Genomic DNA, 24,566 nt, shown 5'->3' with positions numbered 1-24,566 from the left:
AGTGACTCCTGCAGTCTCCACGTCTCCATCAGTCTCCAGTGTCCAGTCCAGTCTGCTTATACTGTATGTACACCAGGGAATGGCAACATCGATTACATCGCACATTCATTGTACTTGGTCGATCAGAGATGGCGTTAGTTCTGCAGGGCAGCCGGAGTTTTGTCATATTCCTATACATTCCTAGAGAAAAAGAGAGAGAGAGAGAGAGAAAGAACCTGGTTATTTACAGTTTCTACTGCATCTTCTGCTACCGTCCATGCTTTATTTTGGAGTTTTTGGTCCATACATGTGGAAGTGAGACATATTTTCCAGTTAAGATTATCCCAACGATATTATTTCTGTAATTTATTAGGGTTTGACGTTAGAGTCCTAATGACAGTGAAGTATGAACTCCTAGACAAGAGTGTGCACGTTATAAGCCGATAGCCACTGCGTTTGTTTATGAAAAGCTTGTATTTATTTCTAGAAACTTTAATATGTGTTGATATCAGATGCACAGAATCAAGAAGTCGTTAAACTCTACGACGAATTCCACGTGATGTGCTAGAAATTGTTTTATACATGGTTGTTCAAGCTTTCATCTAATTAATTTCAAGACTGCGAGTACAGTTCAAACCTAGGAGAACAGCAAAACGTCAGATAAGTACCACGAATTCTTTTTCAGTTAAATAAATGGAACCCAAGCAATGCGATACTTTGTGTTTTTATGTATTTTTTTCAGGTTGTCACTTTTATTAAGGAATGCCCATCAGCTTACCATAAACATAAGCACAAGAAAAAAATGATCATTTTAATTATTCACACTCACAAGAAGTTATGATGTTTATCTTTCGTAAGCTTTCAATAATGAGATGTTGTCAACGAGTAGCTCGACCAGAACGGGAACAATCTTCTGTCTGTTAAGGGCTTATATTCGTCGATGCTGGTATTTCAACCAAGTATTCTTCAATCATCGTGGCAACTGTACTAAAATCGTCATCCAAGTGGCCTGAATGTGATTCTGATGTCTTTTGTAGCCAACATTATGTAAAGGTTACTTTATCGGGGGTACGCTACTGTGTTTCATGATGATGATGATTATTATTATTATTATTATTATTTCTTCTCTCAACAATAGTCTTTCAGAAACAGTATTCATTACAAATGTCCTTGTATTTGGACAAAATTTAATATTAATTACCCGTTATCTTAGTGGACAAGTCACCCGAACACTTATGCATGCATACATCTCGCTGGGTTGAGGATGATAACTGAATGGCACTCTAGAAGACTCAGGTAGCTTACGCAAGTTAACGACCGTTGTTTTTTGTAAAATTACTCTTGTTACTGAAAAAGTTTATGGTCTCTGCGAAGCCCCTATTTCGTCTCATACTTTGTTCCTTTATCAATCACAAGAATAATAAATTTTGAAATAAGTATCTACTTTTAGTATTTGTATAAAAAATAGCAGTTTATTTGTACAAAGGATTGAAAAAAATTGTTTGACCAAAAACTCCAAAATAAAGCATGGACGGTAGCAGAAGATGCAGTAGAAACTGTAAATAACCAGGTTCTTTCTCTCTCTCTCTCTCTTTTTCTCTAGGAATATGACAAAACTCCGGCTGCCCTGCAGAACTAACGCCATCTCTGATCGACCAAGTACAATCAATGTGCGATGTTGCCATTTGGGGTCAGCGCTGGGAAAGAATCACATTTTACCTATACAGCTTATGTTGCACCGTTGCACGTCTCCAGATGTTACAGCAGTTAGCAGTGTTAGCACGGAGTGAAGTTCCAACCTGGATTAAGGCATTAAGAATTATCTCGTGTAGTAGAGTGCGATTGTGATTAACTTCTTTTTCCGAGACACGTACTTTATTTTTCTCTGAAAACCCACAAAAGGACGCACACGAAGGTCGAGATGTCAAGCTTCGAGGAAAGCAACCTCAAGGCCGGCCATCCTCCTGCAGGTTAATATTAATTATTGTATTTATCAGCGCAGAACAATACATCACTTATTGACATACGTAATACGCAGTTGTAAGACAGCTGTTACTTCAGTATCTCTATAGCCTCATCCATCATGCTTTTGTAAATTTTTATTAAAATCCTTTTTAGCTGTGTTTTTTGTGTCACGAAAAATTTAACTATTTTTTATAAGTACAAATATTTAGACCTAAATGAGGAAATTTAAAGCAAGATATTTATATATAATTCGATGGTTCAGAGGAAGACAATTCCAGCGTGACGTCACGCCATTTGAAATAACACGGAGTGACGTCACGCTGGAATTGTCTTCCTCAACCATCGATATAGCCATACCGGCTGGCAGCGTCGTCATCGACGCTTTTTCAAGGCCATGCCTGCACGTTCGATGCGTGCATATGTACGTAAACGCAAAATAATACAAAATGGCTGTATTATTTACTCCGAGATATCAAAACTCAGAGCCTTCGAAAATTTTCCTTAGTTTTTTTACTTATACCTGTTATATGCGCATTAAACCTACGAGTGTATGCATATTATATACATGCAATCCTTGTTTGTAATGACGTTCTGTGGTTCGCTTTGTTTGCAGTCAAAGCCGGAGGCATGAGGATAACGCAGCACAAGAATCCAGACAAAGAGCGTGAGGTCAAAGCTACGAAAGATTTGGAGGACTCGAAGACTTCCTCGAGGTAATTTTAATCTCGTTTTATCTGTTTTTTTCTTTTTTATCTTCACATATTTACTTACTGCCTTTTATACCCGTGTAGTTAAACATAGTCACATCTTTTATTCCCTCTATCATGTAGTATATCTTTTAATGCAGTTCCAGGCCTTTTCCTCAGCTGGAAAAGGTCCTCGCAATTATACTTACGGCATCTTCGTCATTAAAGTAATTTGATCAAAATAAACTCCCTATTTCGTTTAACACGTATATACTCATCGTTTGCACGCGCAGTTGCCGCACGTACATACACATGCACATTCGCATACCGATAGAAGAAAAGATACTAGTACTAGTACGTGGTACATTAACTACTATTTGTTAACTTATCAATTACTAAGAGGTTTGGATTTTTCACACGTCTATAATTAACGAGTGGATCCGTTGTTTAAGTGCGAGTACGTTAATAATAAACATTTGACGTTTTTTTAATAACTTTTAGTAATACAATAACTGCACTCTCCAAAAACACAGTATAATAATACATTTCTAATTCATTTGCATTTAAAAAAAATTGTAGTTGCATACCATATGATCTCAATTATTATGTCTATTTTTGTAAGTACTTGAAAACCTTTTTATTCATTAATCAATAAGCATATTTAGATTATTATACGCAATTCATAGATATCTTTGAATATCTTAAAAGTTAAGTAAGGTAAAAGTACCAGTACATGAACACTTTTTCCATAAAGTCTTTGTTTTCTAATTTTTATCGAATTTCTGATTTGCATAACAACAAAACAGTCATTGTGCCAGTGAGTTTATATATTTTTTCCTTTAAAAAAAAAACAAAAAAGTTTTCCTAGGTCATGTATACAATTGATAAATTAATTTTAAAGTTTTTGTACCAATGACCCAGTAGATTAACAGCGTGTTCAGGTATTGGTACCGATACGTATTTTTGACCGAGTACTTGAACATCCCATGTTAATTAAATGGGAGAGAGGTTATGTTAGCTGCCTTCTACTGATTTCTATTTTTATTATGTATTGCGAATAACCAAATCGAAAAATTTCTTTTTAATTTCATTGGTCACATATTATGAAAACTACAACGACTGGCTTGACATACTATTATTATTGATTAACAGTGATTTCAATCGTTTTTATGTGTTTGAGTACTGGGCATAGGTAAAATCTAATGGTACCAGTACCTGAACAGTCTCACAAGCCACCTCATACAAGTTGCACGAATAAATAATTTTTTTCTCGTTGAGTATAAAGACTTACTGAAATATAAATTTTGTTTTATCTAAAGAACGATCAAAGGATATCAGAAACATTTTTTTTTTTTTCAATTAAATTGAAAATAGTTTATTCAAGCTGTTCAATCTACTGGTGCAATTTTTAAAAGTGTTCACGTACTGGTACTTTTACCTTATTTTATGATAAGACATAAAGCGTCAAAGTTGTAGAACATTTTATTATAAGTAGTTACTTTTTCATCCCATGTAAATCAAAGTTAGCATTTCCATATTACAGCAGTTGAAAGTATGATTGTGTTTTGCTCTCAGTGTTGCTGTGTACACGGAAAGACCGAGATCATTGAAAATCCCCTACTACATTCAGTTACGAGTTTTTAATAGCTTGGTAAGGTTTTTTCCCGTACCAGGTCTGTCTAAACCCTACGCTCGAAAATGTTAGACATGTAAAGTCTTCTTCTACTGGCAAGTAAGATGATATTAATGCTAGGTACGGTATTTTCTTTCTATTGTCTCACTAAAAATGCTCTACCACATGAAGTTATGTGTTTGTCAAAGCTTGATAAGGATTTTTCCCGTACCAGGTCTACTTAAAACCTACACTCAAATACGTTAGTCTTCTTCTACTATGAGGTTATATTATTTTAATGTTAGGTACTGTATATTTACTCTCCAAGTATATTTAAGAGGCTTACTATCACACACACGTATGCGCTCGCGCGCGCGCGCGTGTGTGTGTGCGCGCACGCGCGCATGTATGCATGCATTTAAAAGTGACAGTATATGAACATGTGTTCTTGCTATTCGCTCCGATCATGACACGCAGCGCCGCCCTTGGTGTCAGAATCGCGCAATACCGTACCCCCGTATGATTAAATCGTAACACTGTCGCTTATAGGAAAAAGTATTATTTATTGAATAAGACGTACATACTGCTATCGCGTAAACATCAGCATCCTAAAAAATGGATAAGATTATCCAAACAGGCTTTAAAAGTATAAGTTGCAACATAGTTTTTAATAATGAAACGCTGAAAAAAGCTAAAAAATTAGTAGAGAGTGGGCACGTTGCCTACGCACAGGAATATGTAAATAAAGGAGTCGGTCATCTGATCAATTGCTATGTTGTGAGACAAACATCTGTCAGCTTCAATCCATACAAAATAGAATTATCTGTAAGTACATTATTGCCTATGCTTGACAAATGTAGGTTATGGTAACATATACATAAATGTGTAATTTATTTATCAGATTAACGAAGACCGCTGTATCTCCTACGTGAGCTGACAGCTCCTTCTGTTTTGTTTCATGGGGTCTACTTGGGAATTTATACAGCACCACCCCCTGTTTTTCTTTCTTGTTGCAATTAACAACGCAGCACTGTCTCGTACGCATTTCGTTACTTTGTAAACGTAAATACTGATTCAGATTATACAGCTAGCGGCAGCCTATGTCGACTGCTTGGAGTTCTTGCTCTCACGTATACAACATTACAGATAAGATGTGTGCTGTGTACTATATGACAGATGATATTCAATAACCCATTATTTAAAATTTTGGGCGATTTGAAGTGCCTAGCAAAATTATTTATCCGTATTATAGACCCGGTTTGGCTAAATAACATTTTTTTTCCGCCTTCGATTTCTCAACTAATTACTTTAAATGAAATAATATCTTTTCTCATATAAGACAACGCTTACTGTACGATTCATGGGGGTACGGGTTCGCCAACTTTGTTCACCTACAGCGCTGCAGTCGTTTTTTTTATCCCCTCCAACCTGATGCACGAAGCGAATAGCTACACACACATATTATAGCTGATTATGTTTGTCTGTGTCTTCACATGATACAAAGTCAAAATTCTATAATTACAAAAATGCAACGGTATTAATAAAGCAAGCATTAACTCATATATTTGATTATACAAATATAGACAACAAATAAAAACTAACAATAAAAAACAATAAAGTCCCAATTTGAGACTAAAAGAGTATAATTATTTTTTTTAAAGATTAGTATTTATTTTGCTTCTTTTTTGCAAAAATTAATTTCAAAAATACAAATTTATTACGTCATACAGCAACAGTAATTAATTTTTATAAACAGTGAGTAATAATTTACAGCAATTTTTGTCAGCTAGAAGTTTCAATGAGTTGTAATTCGTAACAGTTACTATCAGTTGTAATTTATTTATTTATTTTTTATTCATTTTCAGAGAAACGTCGTTCAGGATGTAAATAAAAAAAGAATAATTACCAATGATAATAAACATTAAGTTCTATTGTGACTTAAATCTGGACCCTGTTATTTCTTATTATCGTTTTTCATCACCTATCATTGGCTTATGACTAAGATGGGTTTTGGTGGGAATAAGATAATAAAAATGCCTTGTACAAAAATTAAAAAACTTTAATTGCAGATTTTATGTAATAAAACGAACATTAAATGACGCACTTAAAAAATTTATTGTATCTTACACTAAATTTACATGTCTAGTAACGATATAACATACTCCCTTTCGAATAAACAATAAGCATGGTGTTCTTGAAGCTAAATATTTATAACTAATCGTATCAGTCTTTTCATCTTCAACGACGCTATGAGCATAATAATGATAGTTAAATCCGATGCTTCGGAAGAGTTTGTAGTGAAAAATTATTTCTTCGTTTTCAGTTTGTATTTCAGTGATTTTTCCGAATTGAGGGCCGTCATCATATATATTTGCTAGTATTACAGTTTCTTTATTATAATTAATATCATTTATTGTTATGTTGGATAAAATTGTTTTTTTTGGTAACAGGATTGAAAGATTGTACCTGACCATGTTTAGTATACAAAGTCTCATACTTCGTAAATTTATGTTTCATAAAACCTAACTGGTATCTAATGCTGATCGTTTTTAAGACATTAATTTTGCATGATGTAGCTTGACAAATTTTTTTAAATTTCGTATGTTTTGCTTCAAAGCGAATAGCAGAAATATTACTAACAGGGCCATTTTTTTCAATCATTCTCTTACAATGAATTATATTATGAAATCTCGCAGTAAGCTCACCAAACAATTTCATGTAAAGCTCGTGATGTTCTTGTACCACTTTCTCAAAAAGCAACAAATGTGCACACGTTATATTTGGAGCACTTACAATGCTTATAATTTCCCTGAGTTTTATATATAATTTCCAATGGTTATCGAATTCTGGCACGTAATCACCCACTATCATCGAAAAATATCTTACAAAAAACAAGGACTCGCTTGAGGACATTTTCAATTTACCATTCGCTTTAATGTAATCTAATGATAATTCTAAGGGAACATTACCTGATTCAAAAGAAAAATTAATTTTTTTTAAATTATTATTTAGTAAGTTAATACTAAAATACTCGCGATCAATGAATTTAATTATAATTTTTGCCATTACATAAATAACCATGCCTTCATAGGCATCCTGCATTACGTCAGTGCTAGAATTTGTAATGACATGAAAATCTTCTAGATCATTAAATACGCAGCGTTCTTTTATACCTGTTTCTGCGGTTGTATTTTTTGAAATTTTTTCACTTTTTAAATCGTAATCGGAAAGTACTGATATCTGATGGGGATCAGCATTACACATATACGACAACAACGCGTAGATGAAAATGATTCCGTATAACCAAACATACCATTACATCCTAAATTATCACCAATTATTAAACACGAAACAAAATAAATTTTGTGATTTTTACCGTTAATATTAAGAGTTACACCTTCTCTCTTCAAATTATTTAATTCATTAATAAGCTCTTTAAATATTACTGCATTTCCATACAACTTGCGATCTTTTGAAAAAAAAATGTCACTTAAAATCATGCCATCAAGAATAGCAGCAAAGTTTTTAGGTAAAACTAGAGGAGATATATAAACCGCACCGATTTGATTTTTGCCCGAATGACTACCCAGTGCATTTCCTAACTCGAGATCATCATAATATATAGCCAGTGGTATATAAACTTTAGTACTATCATACTGATTATTTAAGTCTTTTCAAAGTGAACCTTGAATGAAGTTACTCAGAACATCATTATCAGAATTTAATAATTTCATGTAGGCTAAAGTGGCGTCATAGATACCTACTTTTTCAAATAATATTTTTAAAGACTGTTTAATCGGTATATGTATCATTGGCTTACTCTTATTAAGAAGAAAAACTTTATTTTCCATCATTTTGGGTACGATACTGTCTGTTAGAGTGCACACAATGGGATCAACATACATATTCAGCTTTTTATATAATAAAAATCTTTTTTTTTCAGTGTTGACTTCTTTAAATGGGTCTTCGTATGTTTGAAAAGTATAGGAAATAGAATCAAGTATATCAGAACTGACGGCATGACGTAATACATCATTTATTTTATTCAATAAAAATGGGTTATATGATTCTGTAATAAACTTTTGAATAATGCTAATTATACTTTGAACATCAGATCTATTAAAATTGAAATTACTATAAAATTCGCATGTTAATTTTACAACAACTTGATTTATATCCATTTTACAATTTTGGTTGGAAAGTCGACAAAAATACGGACACTACTGAATAGTTTTAATACATTAAAATAATTGATTAAATTAATAGAAAACAGTTTTGATAGCGAAAAGCGTGGACTCTAAAAAAAAAGAAAAAAATATCAACATAAAATATGAGAGCTAATAAAAGTGTAAAAAATATAAGAAAGATGAAATCTCACAAGTAGGGTAAGTAAGTAAGTAAGTAAGTAGGGTAAGTTTGGTGATAGTCAAAGCGAAAAATACTAATCATACGCTGTAAACTTTTTTGTACTTAATATAAAAAAATACTTTTTTAACTTTTACAGTACATACACTTTTTTAAGCATTTAAAGTTTATATATTAAAAAATATTTTTTAAGAATTGACATCGTCAAAAAATTGTGCAATACTTTTGTGAGCTACAATAATTTTAAATCCTCGAATCTCAAACATGCATTTGTGGAAAAAGGACCACACATGCACAGAACCGAGAGGATAATCACACTGTAAGGCAAATATTATTTTTAAACATAAGTCAACTGATTGTAATACAGTTGGACACTCGATTTTACATTCACGTAAAATGACAAGACTTTGATACAAAATTTATTACAAGACCCAATAAATAAGATGCACGGCTGCACTTGTGAAATATTTTCTTTTTTATAAGCCAGCTCTCGTCTCTTAATGAATTGGTTTACATGATCTTCAGAGGCATCTGTCTAAAATCATTTTATATATTTTATTAAATAGTATTTAACGAAACTACACATTCAACATAACTTTCTGTGCAACGTTGAAAAACTTACATCAAATTGTATTATGTAATTACTTACATTAACATCATCAGCAATAACTTTTGAGAGTTTGTTGCTTCTCACAGTGTACTGGATAAAATGTGGTAGAAGTAAAAATGCGACATTATTAGCATGATCTAAAATAAGATAAAAATGAACGCTTACATTTATGACTCCTAAAATGCTGCTCTTTTATAAAATAGTTACTATGTATTTCTATAACAAAAAAATTTTTAAAACAGTCATAACGATAAATTGTATTTAAACACTTACCATCGTTTAATATTGGTTTGTTACCATTTAAGATACTGTTAATAGTGTCGGAATTTAAAGTTTTGCGTTTCTTCTGTGTATGCTCGTTCTCATCAGAAAAATTTTTTTCAGCGTGTTTAATTAATTTTTTTGCGAACTCTGTCCACTCAGTTTTTAATCGTAAACCGACTTTTATAGATTGAAGCCTATCACTTGGTTGATTTTTGTATTTAAGAAATATTTCATTGAAATCTGATAGAAACTGAAAAAATACACATTAAAATTATACCCATGTTCACTCGCGTAATATATGTTTATGATCTCTTTGTAATAATTTTTAATTTGTAGCTTACTAATTCTGAAGCAATTGACGTTTCAAGAATAGCAAATTCGTCCAATATGTCATTAGAACTTTTGTTTTTGTATTCACATTCATGACGATGGTAAAAAGAAGCCTTCCATACGGTTGTTATCGCTTCTCGATCTATATTTGTTTTTTGCTTTAACAGTATTAAATCATAGTCTACTTCTCTACTAACAGCTGCAATATAATAATAATTCCAAATTAGCAAATTTAAAATAATGCAATTCATTCATTTAAGTGCATGCAGTCAAAGAGGACTGGCGCTACTTGTCACTTTAAGCCGCAGTCTCATGGGCTAGGGGGAACTAAGAATCTAGTGTATAATTACCGTTTAAAATAATTTTATTTCTAAATCCTAACATGGGTCGGGAGGATTAAATATAGGCAGCACATGGTGATTGGAGAATTTAATAAAATAATAAATTATACAGGTTATTATCATACCTGTTTTTTTAAGACCAATCGCTGTTTTTGTCGGCTCTTCTATAAGTCTTACTAATCCCAGTTTATCTTTGAAGGTTTGATAGGCTCCCCACAAATATCCTGTATTGGCTTGTCGTTTTCGTTTGCCGTCACCTCCTTTGACGTAATAACCAAGATGAAAATACAAAATTTTATTTTCCCTTGGGAACAATCGTACAATGTCGCCTGCCAACTGATCCAGTCTTAAGCTTGAGATTCTAATAAACACAAGATTAAGGGTCTATTATTATAAATATTTATATGCTCACACTTGCTTCTAAACCGAGAAAAAGTAATGTATAAGTAGCTATTCTTGGGTAAATACATCGAGTCTTACAATTGCTATTTACAGGAGTACTTTAAACGATAGATTATGTATAAAAAGAGGTAGTCTCTGGCTACTTTCGGGAAATAAAAAAAAAATTACACATTAAGAAAAAATAAATTATGGGCAAGTTAATTCAGAAATCTACATCTGCATCTGATTTATATATAAAAAAATTTTTGTAAATCATAGAATTATGTCGATTGTAAAAAACTTGAACTAATGTAGACACGGACAGGTACTACTACATTTGCTTGATCCATCGGTCACAAAAGCATACAAAATAAAATTTACACAAGGTAGTAAAGCGCAACAAATTTTTTTGTGATCGTATGTCAAAAAATTTGTAGCTGATAAAAATAATTTTAAATAGAAATCTAAAAATTGACGGTTTAAAATGCAGTAGATACAACGTAAAAATTTCACTATATTACTGCATGAAGCTTAAGAGTACGTCGACCACACGTCAATCAGTAGGCGTTAAATCATTTCACGTTTTTCTTCTATTTTATTTATGATAACTTTATATTTACAGACTTACAATAACCATTAAAGAGCGATCCACTCTTGGTTTTGAAATAAAAGTATCAGAGTAACAAAAAATCAAACAATCTTCATAGTCAACGTCTTCTTAAGAGCATAATTTATAGCATTCAATATTATATATTAGAAAGAATAATTTTTGTATACTATTACGAAGACGACTACTTAATATTTTATGGAAACAGAAACAGCAATCATCTTACGAAAAATCATTAGTGGCTAATGACGACCTCAATTCATAATCTATTATAAGTCTGCACTGATCTCTTTCTAAAATCTTGGTATTTTTTTTGTACCCAAATAAAATGATTCTACCCATAATAGATTCGCAGCTTATTAAAAGATGAAATAATGGCATGTTCCGTTCCACTGCAAAAAAACGTAAGTCTTCTGTTATGATAGTGGTTATTTTTATTGAAAATTTCATCACGAATAATTTGTGATATTATTACGTGGAGTATAACTTTCTTCAATAAGCATTAATTTACTCAATAGAACAATTTAAAATTTCTACAGCATTTCCACTTTCTTCAACTACATTGGTAATATCCTCCAAACTGCCATTATTATTATCACTGAGGTTCGGGGGCAAAGTATTTATCTCTGTTACAACTTGTATCGATTCATCAACACAAATATTTGAATCTTCTTTCTCGGTGCAGTTATTTGTCCCATTGTTTTTACTTAAAGATAATAAGTAGTCGACATATTTTTCTTTGAAAATAATTTTACTCTCTGTTTCGCATGATGGAAAAATTTTTTCTACCTCGTCGTCTGTCAAATTTTGGAAGGAATTTTTTGACACCTTGTAAACTGAGGGAGAGATATATACGTATATTTATCAGAAAGTTTTTCACTGGACAAAAATGTATATGCATATATAAGTATTTATGTATACATACTTATATACATATAGTCATAGGATCTCTTTTTTTAAATGTTAAGTGATAGGCCACAATGTTAAAATATTAAAAAACTTTTAGACTACTTTACTTAATGTTAAACTCGTAATTTTTAAATCAACCAAAACGGTATTTTTATAAGTGCAGCTTGGGGGTTACCTTTTTAAGCTTATTGAAATTTTTAATACATCTCATTTCTACAATTGTTGCATGCATCTTATGAAAAATCAAACTTGTTTCATTTTTGGTATGCCAAAATGCACAATTCTAGAGTATTCTTCAATTTGTATGTAACAGTCGAGCAGTATTAGTATATGAAAGAGAATTTAGTGCAAAATTTAAAAAAATTCTTACGTTGAAACCATAAATAGCTCTATGTTCATTAAATACCTATTTAACGGGACTTGCGAGTAGTGACTGGGTAAAAATTTTTTTAATTCCTAATTTAATTTTAACTGAACGAATATAACATACAATATAGTACGGAGGTCGTTTGATAAATACTCTAAAATAAGATTTTTAATGCGATAAGTAAGAGTCCTATCGACTCATTCGTATACATAAATATATACATATATACACAATATATATACATGCACGGCTTATAATATTTGTATTTAAAGTATAAGATTGGAAAATTAGTTTAACATCTTATCAGCTTACACAGTAAAAATTATTGAAGTTTTTCAAGTATTCATACCGGACAATTAATACTATCCATTGAATAATATCAGACCACATAATTGTTTCTAAAATAATTACTATCTCTGAGAAAGTTAAATCATCTCAACCATCTTAACGGTGAAAACAATTCTTAGCAAATAACTGTTGTACAAAAGGTGTATTTACCACTAAAAAATAGAACCCTGAATTTCCCATAACGAATGATAAACGGATTGTTGTTTCAAAGTCGATTTTAAGTGAAAAAAAAATAAAACTAATTTTTTTTTTTTTTAATAACTTCATGACAGGTAATAGAACATTTGTTTTATTCATGTTGATTTGTAGGTATCTTAGAACCGGTTCACATGAATTCTGGTTAATAAAATTTAATTAATTGTTTATTTAAAATTTCGTCAAAAAATTGTCGAATTTTTCAAACATTTTATTAGTATCTTACTTTGAAAGGAAAAAAGCCAGAGTTTTAAAAATTTAGTGGAGTATAAATATACACTCTAAACCCAAAAAAGTAAAAATGGACGTTAGACAGAGTAATTCCTCGAGTTTACTCTGTACGAAGTAGTAAAAACGCAAATTACTCATTATAAATAGCAGTTTTTAAGATTTCCTCTTTTCAGAAGAGCAAACTTAAATGTCCTCTTTTAAAAAGAGTAAAAAGCCAGAATTACTCTTTTGAAAAGAGTAACAAACCAAAATAACTCTTTTCAATAGAGCAAATTTCAATTTCCTCTTTTCAAAAGACTACAATTTATGAATGTTACTCTTGTAAAAGAAGTAAAAATTACTTTTTTTTTGAAAGAGTAAACTAAAAATCCTTATTTTTTTTAAATGTGCACTTTTAAAAAATCAAATACGTTATATTTTTTAATAGCAATAAATACGAGTAAGTATGCAAAAGACTTTTTAAGGTGAAAGCAGAATCTGTCTGCTCATGTGTCTGTAAATTCGCAAGTATACCTATATCGATCAAGAAATGAGGCCCAAGGGTGGTCAAAAATCTAAACCAGCCGCCACTCCTACCGGAATTGAGAAACCTCACAATTTATTAAGATCCGAATTATTTGTCCCTTCCATTATTCTATAAATAATAAAATATGATGGAAATCCCGTTAATCTACGTTGCGGCTGGTTTATAAAATCGACCACATGGCACTACTTTAACTACCACATAACTCTTCACCGGAATTCTGGCTTTTTACTCTTTTCGAAAGAGGAAATTTTAGTTGGCTCTTTTGAAAAGAGGAAATCTTAAAAACGGCTATTTATAAGGAGTAATTTTGCGTTTTTACTTCTTTGAAAAGAGTAAAATCGAAAAATTACTCTTTCTAGCGTCCATTTTTACTCTTTTAGGTTTAGAGTGTGTGTTCTATTACCCTTGTCCATAGCTGGGTTTCTCTATTCTAATGACTTATTCAGAAATATAACATTTTAAAAACCTTGTTTGAAAGTGAATTTGTTTTTCTAAGATGACAGTTGTTCTACCAACTTAAATACATCTATTTTTGGAGTGTGAGTATTTATGAGTCACAAACTGGAGCAAATACTGTTTATAGGCTGCATTAAATAAAACTTCAGAGCATGTAAGTATAAAATTACTGACATGGACTATTTAAACTGGGTATTTTTCTAGATTGAATGGTCCATGTCAGTAATTAAAGTGTATGTACCTCTAAAAATTTGTATTGCAGTCATAGCAGCATTTTTCCAGATTGTGACTGTTATCAACATTCAAATACTAAGAACAGATATGTTCAACTAGTTTCAACTCCTGTCATCTTAAAAAAAAAAACTAATTTACTCTCAAGCAAGTCATTTCTTTGAATAACCCTTAAGAAGCAAGATCTCAGCTATTGAAAGGTCTGCTTTCACAAGATAAATTTAAAAGAATGTCATATGGACTGTAAAAATGTACCCTTATCATTTTCATGTGACAAATTACTTCCTTAGACTATTGAAACTGCAAAAATTTTAAAAAATTTTTATGGAATTGAAACTGTTTGTGTTAATAATGACAGTTATCAGAAAATCATACTATACTTCAGTCAACTTTGAATGGGTCAGTAAAATATTTATTATGTCAGCTTTCAATAACCTTTCACTGGTTGTTGAAACAAGACAGTAGTATTTTTACAGTGTAAGCTGATCAGACATCAGAGCAAACATTTTCATGCACAGTTGTAATAATAACTTTTATAAAAATTTCATGAATAAGCACTCAACAATGTTGTACTATATATGGTGAGTAAAAAAGTATGTTAGCTAACCTAACTACCATAGTTATCAAGTAGGAATACATATAAAAAACTAATTAAATAATTTTACTTACCTAAAAAAATATTAGTGAGATGCTGTAATTTCCAACTCACTAGAATGTTTTTGACAAAGTCATCCATGATTCGATTTGTTGTTACTTTTAATATTTACAGCATTAAAAGTTCATGACTGCACCAGTATCTTTTTAATTAACAGTCCAGTAATACAGTATCCAATTGTCACTTATTTTTTCATGCTGGTATATATACATTCATGTTAGAAATAATATTGAGATGAATAATCGATAACTTTAAATTATAATCTTTAACGTACCTGCATGAAAATTGCATACCACAAGAAAAAAATATATAAGTACTGCTCTGCGCACTATAGTACGTCGTATACACTGACTGGGTGCATCTACTTTTCACAGCTACTGATGGTAAGAGAAAAAACCGTACCACCTCCAATAAATAGTCGTACTCATGTCCTAAAATCAGTATACTCAGTGGATAATGTAAGATCACTAAAAGTGAGACTAAAAATTTCTGTGTAAGTAAGCAATAAATATAACGTTGGTCTAGTACTTCTTGTGATCAAATATTGAAGTAGGGGATTTTCAATGAAAAAGGTCTTTCCGTGTATATGGTTAAGCAGACGCAACAAACAGTTCTTGCTTGAATTTATCAAATTTACAACGGCTGTAATGCCAGAATGCCAGAGCTGATTTGCATGGGATCGAAAGGCACTTACTAATAATAAAATCAACTGCATGTTTAACGCATTATGTGCCATCATAGAATGCTAATTTTTTTATAAATTAAAAGATACCTTCAGACTTCGTGGATTTGATGCCACTTGCTTCCCTTCAAGTTTTACTCAATCGACACCAGGAGCGCTGGCGCTTATCGTTTTATCCCCTCCAGGTAGGTTCATGATCGGAGCGAAGACAACTTGTTTTTTAAAAATACCACCAAACAAACCACCTGATTTGTCTTAACCAATCACGTATCAATCCACCTTCTAAAAATGAAAGATATGAGTATTGGTTCTTAAATTAAATGTGATAAGTCTTTTTGTAGTTCTATTACAGTTGTCTGTTGGATGTTATTTCATATAACTTATTGTAAACTTTGTACTATGGATTTTTTATCTAAGGACTTAATTTCTTACCTTTTTTCTCTGTAGGTTTTGGGGGTCACATTGATTATTTTGAACACCTTAAATTTTGCGTGATCACTTAAAGCAGGCAGTTATTTTCATTAAATATCGCACTGAGAAAAATGAATAAAAACAAGTGGATTAATTTATGCAAAAACTGCGTTTTTGAATTTAAGGCACGACTGATACAAGAGAATATATTACTATTATTACCACACTGTGTAAAAAGTTGGTACTGTTCGGTGTATGGTTGGTAAAAAAATGTTCACATTACCATGGGATAAAAAAAAGAAAGCCTTAGAACACAATGATTATCGCCCTTAACTTTGCATTGAGTGTCAATCGTATGTATTCTGAACAAGCTAGTATTATACTGTTTTTTGCGATTTATGGCATTAATTTTATCTTATAGACATAAATTTTAGTTATAATAAAAATAGACATTAACTTTGTAATATAAAATGTCAATAAAAAAAGTGAGTAAGTAAGAGGGGAAAACGATAAATTTACAATTTTTCGGCATTTTTACGATTTAGAGCCGAAATTTAATATTATAACTAAATATCTTGAATACAAAAAGGTGTATTTCGACGAGACCTTCAACTATCATGTTTAATTTATTATCTTAAGTGCAAAACAAAAAAGTTGCATAGGGGAAAACGACTTTTTATTCATGTTACAAGCACTTTTCGGCTCATAGAACGTGTACGTTACATCCTAGGTAAAAATCTTTTGCACAAAAAAGTTGTATTTCAATAAGATATACAACTTTTACGTTTAATATCACAATTTAAGGTAAAAAACGAATAAGTTGGTTATAGAAAAACTACGTTTTGGCCATTTTTGAGCACTTTTTGACTCACAGAACGTTCGGATTACATCCTGGACGAAAATTTTAAATACGACTAAGTTGTATTTTAAGGATATCTACAGCTTTGTCTTTCACAGCAAACCTCGAAAATATCATGTTATAAAGTTATAGCCAAAAAAATATTTTTTTTTTTACTGAAAGTACCATCTTGAAACGACTGCCATTTTTTTTCTAAAAGAGGAAACCTTACGGATTTTAAACCATCACGTAAGGCATAAAAGACGAAGTTGTTTGTCAAAGTTTAGCCCAATCCGACAAAAACTGCACGAGTTAATCAAAAAACTTGATTACGCCGATACATACGTATATACGTACACCCCTGGCACTGAGGTCCACGATCGCAATTTTTTTTGTACCAAAACTTTTTTACACAAAAACAACTAGTTTTAACGGTACTTGGCAAAAATAGAAGACACTTCTGAGTATCAGTCGTGCCTAGAAATTACTGTGCTAAAATCTGGTGTCATGCCGCTCTTTACGGACTTTTTACTTTTGTCAACCTAATTTTTATTAGTTTTCTGGACAGTAATTTGTATTGTACAAATAGTAATAGTTACTAGACTGACAACAAAAATTATTGTCTACACATTAAAAATTATTGTTCAAATAGTATAAAGTCTAAACAATCAAACAGTAATGTTCTTTTTCTTTTTTCTTAGTGATATATTTGCGTTCATTCGATTAAAAAAATCGTTTTAGCATTTCTTATGTGTAAATTTTTGTGTATACAGCGTAATTGTAAAAATCGACTTTCTAGACTAGAAACTTTCTTTCCTTTTCTAGTCTTAGGTCTTAATACATACTATTAAGGAGGTTTGGGAGTATTCTTCAGAGAGGCAAGGAACGGAGAGTCCCATCGGTCCGCGCAGATGTACCCCCTTTACCGCGCACCTTCTCTTGCACTCTACAATCTTGAATCTGTACGATCGAAATTGGTTATATTTTTTAAAAATGCCCGGCAAGTCGTAATTTTTTTTTGTTAAGCATCTTTTTATACTAAAATATCTATAAAAACATTTTTTTTTTTTTTAATCTAACATATTTAAAATGTACCGTAATTTTTAATTAAACGCAACCTAACCTTGTTCTCTCATGTAAGACCGTGTTAAACTGACAACATTTAATAATTTTTTTCTCGAAAATTTCTCTGGTGAAAAATCTAAAAAAATTCATTAGCACTCCTGATATGCTCAAATATGACATACATTTTTTTAACAAGATTGTATATTTTGAACTTTTTTTCCCTAACCTCCTTAAGATAGCTCATCGATTAGTGCCGCATCAAAGGAACGACCCTATTACTCTATGGTTTCATACTTTTCATATAAAGGTCCTAATTAGTTGAAATAGTACAAAAAATATCATTTGTTACGGAAACAGTACTAATACTGTAAAAAAGTAAAAAATTATTTATTGCATATCCCGGGAAACTAAACTAAAAAACTCTATAGTAAATAATTTTTTCGTTATTTTAATCTTATATTTCTCAACAGTTATTTGAATTGTATCGCTTTTACTGTCCTCAGCAAACGATCCGATGTCTGAAAACGTTAGAAAGGAAATTTTATTTCACACATACAGTTTTGTCAAAATTTTGATGTTTGACCCTGTATTTTTATATTAGGAATACATTCTTCATTCAAAATACTTTAGAATCAAACTTTGTATGTTAAAATATAATTAATTATCAATTATTAATACTAAATTTAAAAAATATTTACATAAGAGTCAATGTTAATGTGAAAATTTCATAACATTTTCTTTCTCCGAAATGAAATGGTTGACCTACTGACTTCAAAAAAAAGTACAATGCTTGTATTACAAGTTACAAATTTTTTAAATTGATGTAATTAATTATACCAGGATTACATTCAACACTATGTAATATTCTCCTCTGCAGTTACAAAGTTTTTGGAAGTTCAACTGAAATACATTGTTTCCTGAAAAAGTATTGTTCTTTGATTCAGTTCGCTCAGTAATTGCACCACCTAATCAGACTAAAAAGAACAAAATTTTTTATCACCTACCAGTTATTTTAGTTATACAAAAGAAAGGTTATCAGGACTTATAGATGTCTTCTTCGAACTCAATGGGTGGAATGCTGATACTTACCTGATAAATATTTTTCTAGACCATTTTCACTGTTCACTATAATAATCGTCATTAAAAAATTGCACAAAATAGAAACAGATTTCGGTCCTGCATTACTGCTAGTGCATACCAAATTTTAATGGGTTGTATTTGTATAAATTGATTAGTCATGTTCATGATAATGTGGAGAATGACTCGACTTATACCAACATTTGCACTACTTTACACATCTGCTGTTTTTAATTTATAGAAACAACGTGTAATGAACTGAAAACTTGTTTTCAAGATAATCAAAATCATTATAACTTTTTGATGCTAAAAATTTAGTAAACGATAGAATTAATCATAAAGCTCCCCGATTTTAAAAACAAATTCCATTGATACAACGAAAAACTAAACTCATCTAAAAAAGTAAAAGTAAGGACTGCGATGAACACAAAAATTCGAGTCATGCATACTTTTCCAAGCGAGGACGATGAAAAAAGCAAAAATAGTTTAATACACTATAATTACATTCAAAACAAAACTGAGCTGCATAACGAGTAAGGTGAAATACTATTTTTGCAGCGAGGAAATCGTTACATATTTAATGCAAAATATGCTGTACAGAGCATTGTGTGATATTCGCTGCCTTTGAAAAATTTGGAATTATAAGAGTTAGTAACGCTACTGTTAAAAATCGTTTCAAAATTTATAAGTGGCTATTACTGAAAGAAGATTCATGTTACTACTATAGATTATATAACCTCACAACAGTTTACAGATACAAGTTCGGTAGAAAAAAACTTTGTATTACAAACCACGTCAGCACAAGAAAAAAAAAAAAAAAAAAAAAAAAAAAAAAAAAAAAAAGAAAACAGATGAAACAGAAAAAAAAGATAAAAAATCAGTTTAACATAAAAGTAAAGTGTGAGTTGATAACAAGAGTTTTGACAGTCAACAAGTACTTAAAACAAAGTATCTACTTGAAAGATATTGCCCCTGGTTCTGAATCCGAAGATATTTTTCCAAGTCTCAAACTTGAAAACAAATGTTGAAATGAAGGACGTTATATTGACTCTATAAATACAAACAAGAATGTAAATTTAGTTGATAATATAGACTGTAGAATTACGAGCATTAAGAGAAGCTGCATTATGAAGAAAGAACTGAAAAATTTGACAGCTAATGAAACAGATATTATAATGGAGTATACGAATGATCGCGACCTTAAGAAAGTTTTATCTGATTGAAGTTTGAAATCGTTAAGAAAGATTGAGAGAAAAGTTCAGGTTGTAGAATCGTGCCAAAAAATGTATGTTACATTTGAACATATCAAAAAAGCACATGAATTTTTCAGGTTTTTCAGCAAGGAAATTTCCGAGAAAATAATAATTAAATATTGACAGTTGAACAAGATATCTTATAAGAGAACAAGGTAACGTTGCCTTTTGATTGAAGTTAAGGTACATTTTAAATGTGCTAGAATGAAAAAAACGTTTTTATAGATATAGGTTCCAGCGAGTGGGGATACCAACCCACATCTTGGAGCTTTAATTTGCTCAAAAAACTTTGATAGTTGGTACCACTACCTCAAGAAAAACATAGGTTAACTTACAGAAATGCGACAATTTATCAATTATAAATTGAATAAATCGAAATTTGTTCCAGTTATCTATATTTTTCACGACGACATTTGAAAAATGAAGTGATAATCTACAACACGTGTGTACTGACAATATCCGACATTTTCGATTCGAGTTGCAAATCATTAGTCTTAGTATACCTGCCACAAGCGCTCTAGTTACAAGACCGAGCTTCAATCACGAATTTCTCAAGATTTTTTCCGATTGAACATTTTCCAAAACTGTGCATATAATTAAAAAAACCAGTAAGCGCTCCGGGTTGTGTGGGGATTGGTGCTTATGTTATTTACTTATTATAAATAAATGAATGGACCAGTAAGCGCACCGAGTTGTGTGGGGATTGGCGCTTGTGTTATTAAATTACTTTATTTAATAATAAAGCGACCAGTAAGCGCTCCGGGTTGTAGGGGGATCGGTGCTTGTGTAATTTAATTTATTATAAATAAATTAAATAACACAAGCGCCAATTCTCACACAACCCGGAGCGCTGACTGGTCCATTTATTTATTTATAATAAATTAAATAACACAAGCGCCAATCCCCACACAACCCGGAGCGCTTACTGGTCCATTTATAACTGGTACACTCACAAAAGAAATATTTAACCGTTGAAGCTTAAGTTCACAAAAATTTATGGTTAGACAACAATATTATAATTTTTTTTTTTTTTTTTTTTCTGTAACCCATTATGCAAAAAAAAATATTTCAATGCAAGTGTATTTGACACTCATTTGATGAATATTATGCAAAGCTATAGTAGTGAAATGTGTCCTTTTTTTAATGTCATGTATTAATAAACGATTTTAACACTAAAAAAAATTTCTGTTTTGGGTTGAATTGTGTAAAAATTTGGATGAAATTAGACCAAACATTTTTTTGCCGAAATTTTGTGTTTTTAAGTTAAGATAATCACAGAAACTTCTATTATCTATTAGGTTTTTGCAACTACTTGCAGGCATTGCTTGCTGTTAATAGATTAATAGAGTTTATCAAAGCAAAAGTATAAGCTTTAAAAATGATGTAAAATTCAGCAGGCTAAAATACTTGGAAATAACTATGGGTCTATCTAAGTGACTAAACGTAAGCGTATAGATATATTATGTTGCATGGATCTTATACGATCCCATTGACTTAAGTACGAAGTCTGAATATCATTGAAGTATATTTTCCCGAAAATTTAAATGGTTTTGAATGTAAATCAATAAGCCGAGCTTCCATGTTATAAGAGATTAAAAATTATCAGAATTGAATTTTTTTTTATTTTGTGATTTTTTGCGAGAAAAATATAAATTTTATGAACATACTTTATAAAATGCTTAAGGTGGCTCCAGCGCCTAGTGCCGTATCAAAATAGGGAGACTAAAAATTAATCATTATTTTCTTCAAAATATGGTTGAAAATTATCGTAGAGACTGTTGTAAGCCATATTCTACATTTTATCTGTTACTTTAGTGAGTAAATATAAAAAAACAAAAAAAATTTATGCTGCCCTAATTGATGAACTGTTACGGTACGCTCCTAAGTTCAAGAATGTGGCAACATTGCTCAGCTGTAGTCATACCTATATATATGTACTCTGCAGAATGCAGACAGCTGAGAGCTGACTTGCACTCGCAACTGTATACTTAGTCTCCGATTATTTAAAGATTTTGTTCGATAACAAAGCACTTTTCTCATGTCATCGGAAACTACGTAATAATATATACAAGATAGTATATTTTTTACACCTTACGGGTTATTTATATAAGTGCAGCAGTAGGTTGTATATCGCGTTAGCTTGCATTTACTATCGAACCCGTCTTAAAACTACGATTTTGTAAGCATGATTTCTTACAATTTTCATCGTCAACCTTAATTTTTTTTTATACGAATAGAAAGATGGGAATTCAAAGAATATAATTCAATTTTATTAACCTCGGTTGGGTTATTTATAATTTTAACATTGAGGCCACTGAAGCCACCTTAAAATGTGCCAAAAATCAGGAAAAATTTTTTTTTGTCAAAGAAGAAAGTTTTTGATTTGTTGGCAAAATATGTTGCTAAAAAATTGACCAGTCGCACAGAGATCAACCATAAAAAATAGCAGTTCACTTTGCAGTGGTGTTGCCCCCAGCAGATAAGGCACAAAGAGCATTAAATTACTTTAAGATAAGGAAAATTATTATTGACACTTAAAATTGATAATAAAGTAATTCTTGAACTTGTAACTTTTTTTCAGTCCCCCAAAGACTTTAATTGTCAGTGGAGCTCAAACAAAAGGTCATGCTGATTTTCCTCCAGAAGCTGTGCAGCATTATCATGAGAAACCAGTACCGACTCACGATGCTCGTCCAGCACACTCCCGACCCATTGTAATTCAACAGCCTAGGAAGTAGATTGTATGTTGTGCATACATTTCATGCTTCAAATGGCACAACGTCAGAATTTTACCCAACGTTGTCACAAAAGCGCGAATTCTACATATATTTCAAGATTTAAAAATTTTTGTACATTTATATAAGATTTTGTTATTTCAAGATTCTTTAAAAAAAAATCAGTACGAACTTGCATTTACATAGTTAAATAAGATTCTCGCAATATTAATATTTTCATGCAGAAATAATCTTTCATTACGAAATATAAAAAATAATTTAGATATGCATTAGATAATTTTAAATTCACTTCCGTTTATCTACTTACTTTTGCTAAAGTCAGTTTATGTGCTTGCTGTAGTGATTTTCTTTTTAAGATGGAAAGATGCATTCAAAAAAAAATTTTTTGAAGGTACTGCAAAAAGAAGAACTTACAATCACAATTATAATTAATGTATTACAACACTCCCAGGAGTGGAGTTTTAGCTCTAAAGTGTGATTTGACACTTAAACAAAAAAAAAGAATTCTAAACTCCCGGGAGATAAAGTCGTACTATAACGTTTTATGTATAATTAAGGAACTTCAGAATTAAAAAAGTACAACTTTTCAGGTAAAAAAACGCAATTTTGTTAATGAGAAGTATGCGGAGTACAATGAAATACTTTGAATTAAACAGTGGATGTGATTTCTTTTGCCTGTAAAAAAATATATCACTTTTATCCCCGAAAAAATAAAAAAAAGTACTATTTCTGGCAAAGGGATGAAATAAATAATGTAGTTTCGTCCTTAACTTTTTTTTTTTTTTTTTTTTAATGTAATTTTAGTATATTTTTACAACATTTGCTTGATTACAACTTGTAAAACAATGCTTGCTTTTCAAAAATGGTACATGGATACTTTATTTTGCAGATTTTATGACATGTAAATCTTATAAGAGCATTATATTTTTGTATGATTAAGAAAGTCTGTTTATGTATGTTTATAAAAGTCTAATAAAGTACATCTAATTTTCATAGTTAAAATTATTGATCAGTAGTTGACTCTTTTTTTATGCTGGATAAATTGTTCATTAGAAAAATGAAGCTAATTTTACACAAGAAGCTATTTAGAGGAGAGAGACATGGTACCACACATGCAGTTTGACAAAGGACACCCATAAGAATTAGCATTGAGTGGTGAGTCATTTGCTTTCGTTTTCGTTAATATCTTTGTTTATAAAATGACGATTTCAATATTTTTTCGTTTTTTTCCTTAATCTCTTGTCTTTTTACAATCCACGCGTGGTCAAAAAATTACACGTGCCGTTTTAAAAATATTTAATAATATATGCGTTTATAAATAATAATTCTTATCTCTACTATACTAATAACTTGATTCCCACTGCTTAAACTACTAGAAACATGTTAAAAGTAGTGAAAAGTTAAGTTTACTCTGATCGATTAGGGTTGGCCACGATCACTATACTCA

At 31.0% G+C, this 24,566-nt stretch overlaps 1 protein-coding gene across 1 annotated transcript; it reads left to right on the top strand.

The window, feature by feature from the left end:
• Positions 1-1,569: 1,569 nt before the first annotated feature.
• LOC106635961 (death-associated protein 1) lies at positions 1,570-23,907 on the top strand. Its single transcript, XM_089598572.1, has 3 exons — positions 1,570-1,949; positions 2,558-2,657; positions 22,966-23,907. Exons 1-3 carry the CDS (start codon positions 1,901-1,903, stop codon positions 23,120-23,122), a joined length of 306 nt encoding a protein of 101 aa, XP_089454698.1. The 5' UTR covers positions 1,570-1,900; the 3' UTR covers positions 23,123-23,907.
• Positions 23,908-24,566: the final 659 nt, after the last annotated feature.

Source organism: Copidosoma floridanum, unplaced genomic scaffold, assembly GCF_036245765.1.
Source record: "Copidosoma floridanum isolate Cflo_tuat_1 unplaced genomic scaffold, Cflo_Japanese_pri ptg000001l, whole genome shotgun sequence".
Classification (NCBI taxonomy): Eukaryota; Metazoa; Arthropoda; class Insecta; order Hymenoptera; family Encyrtidae; genus Copidosoma; species Copidosoma floridanum.
This window is presented reverse-complemented; position numbering and strand designations above follow the sequence as displayed.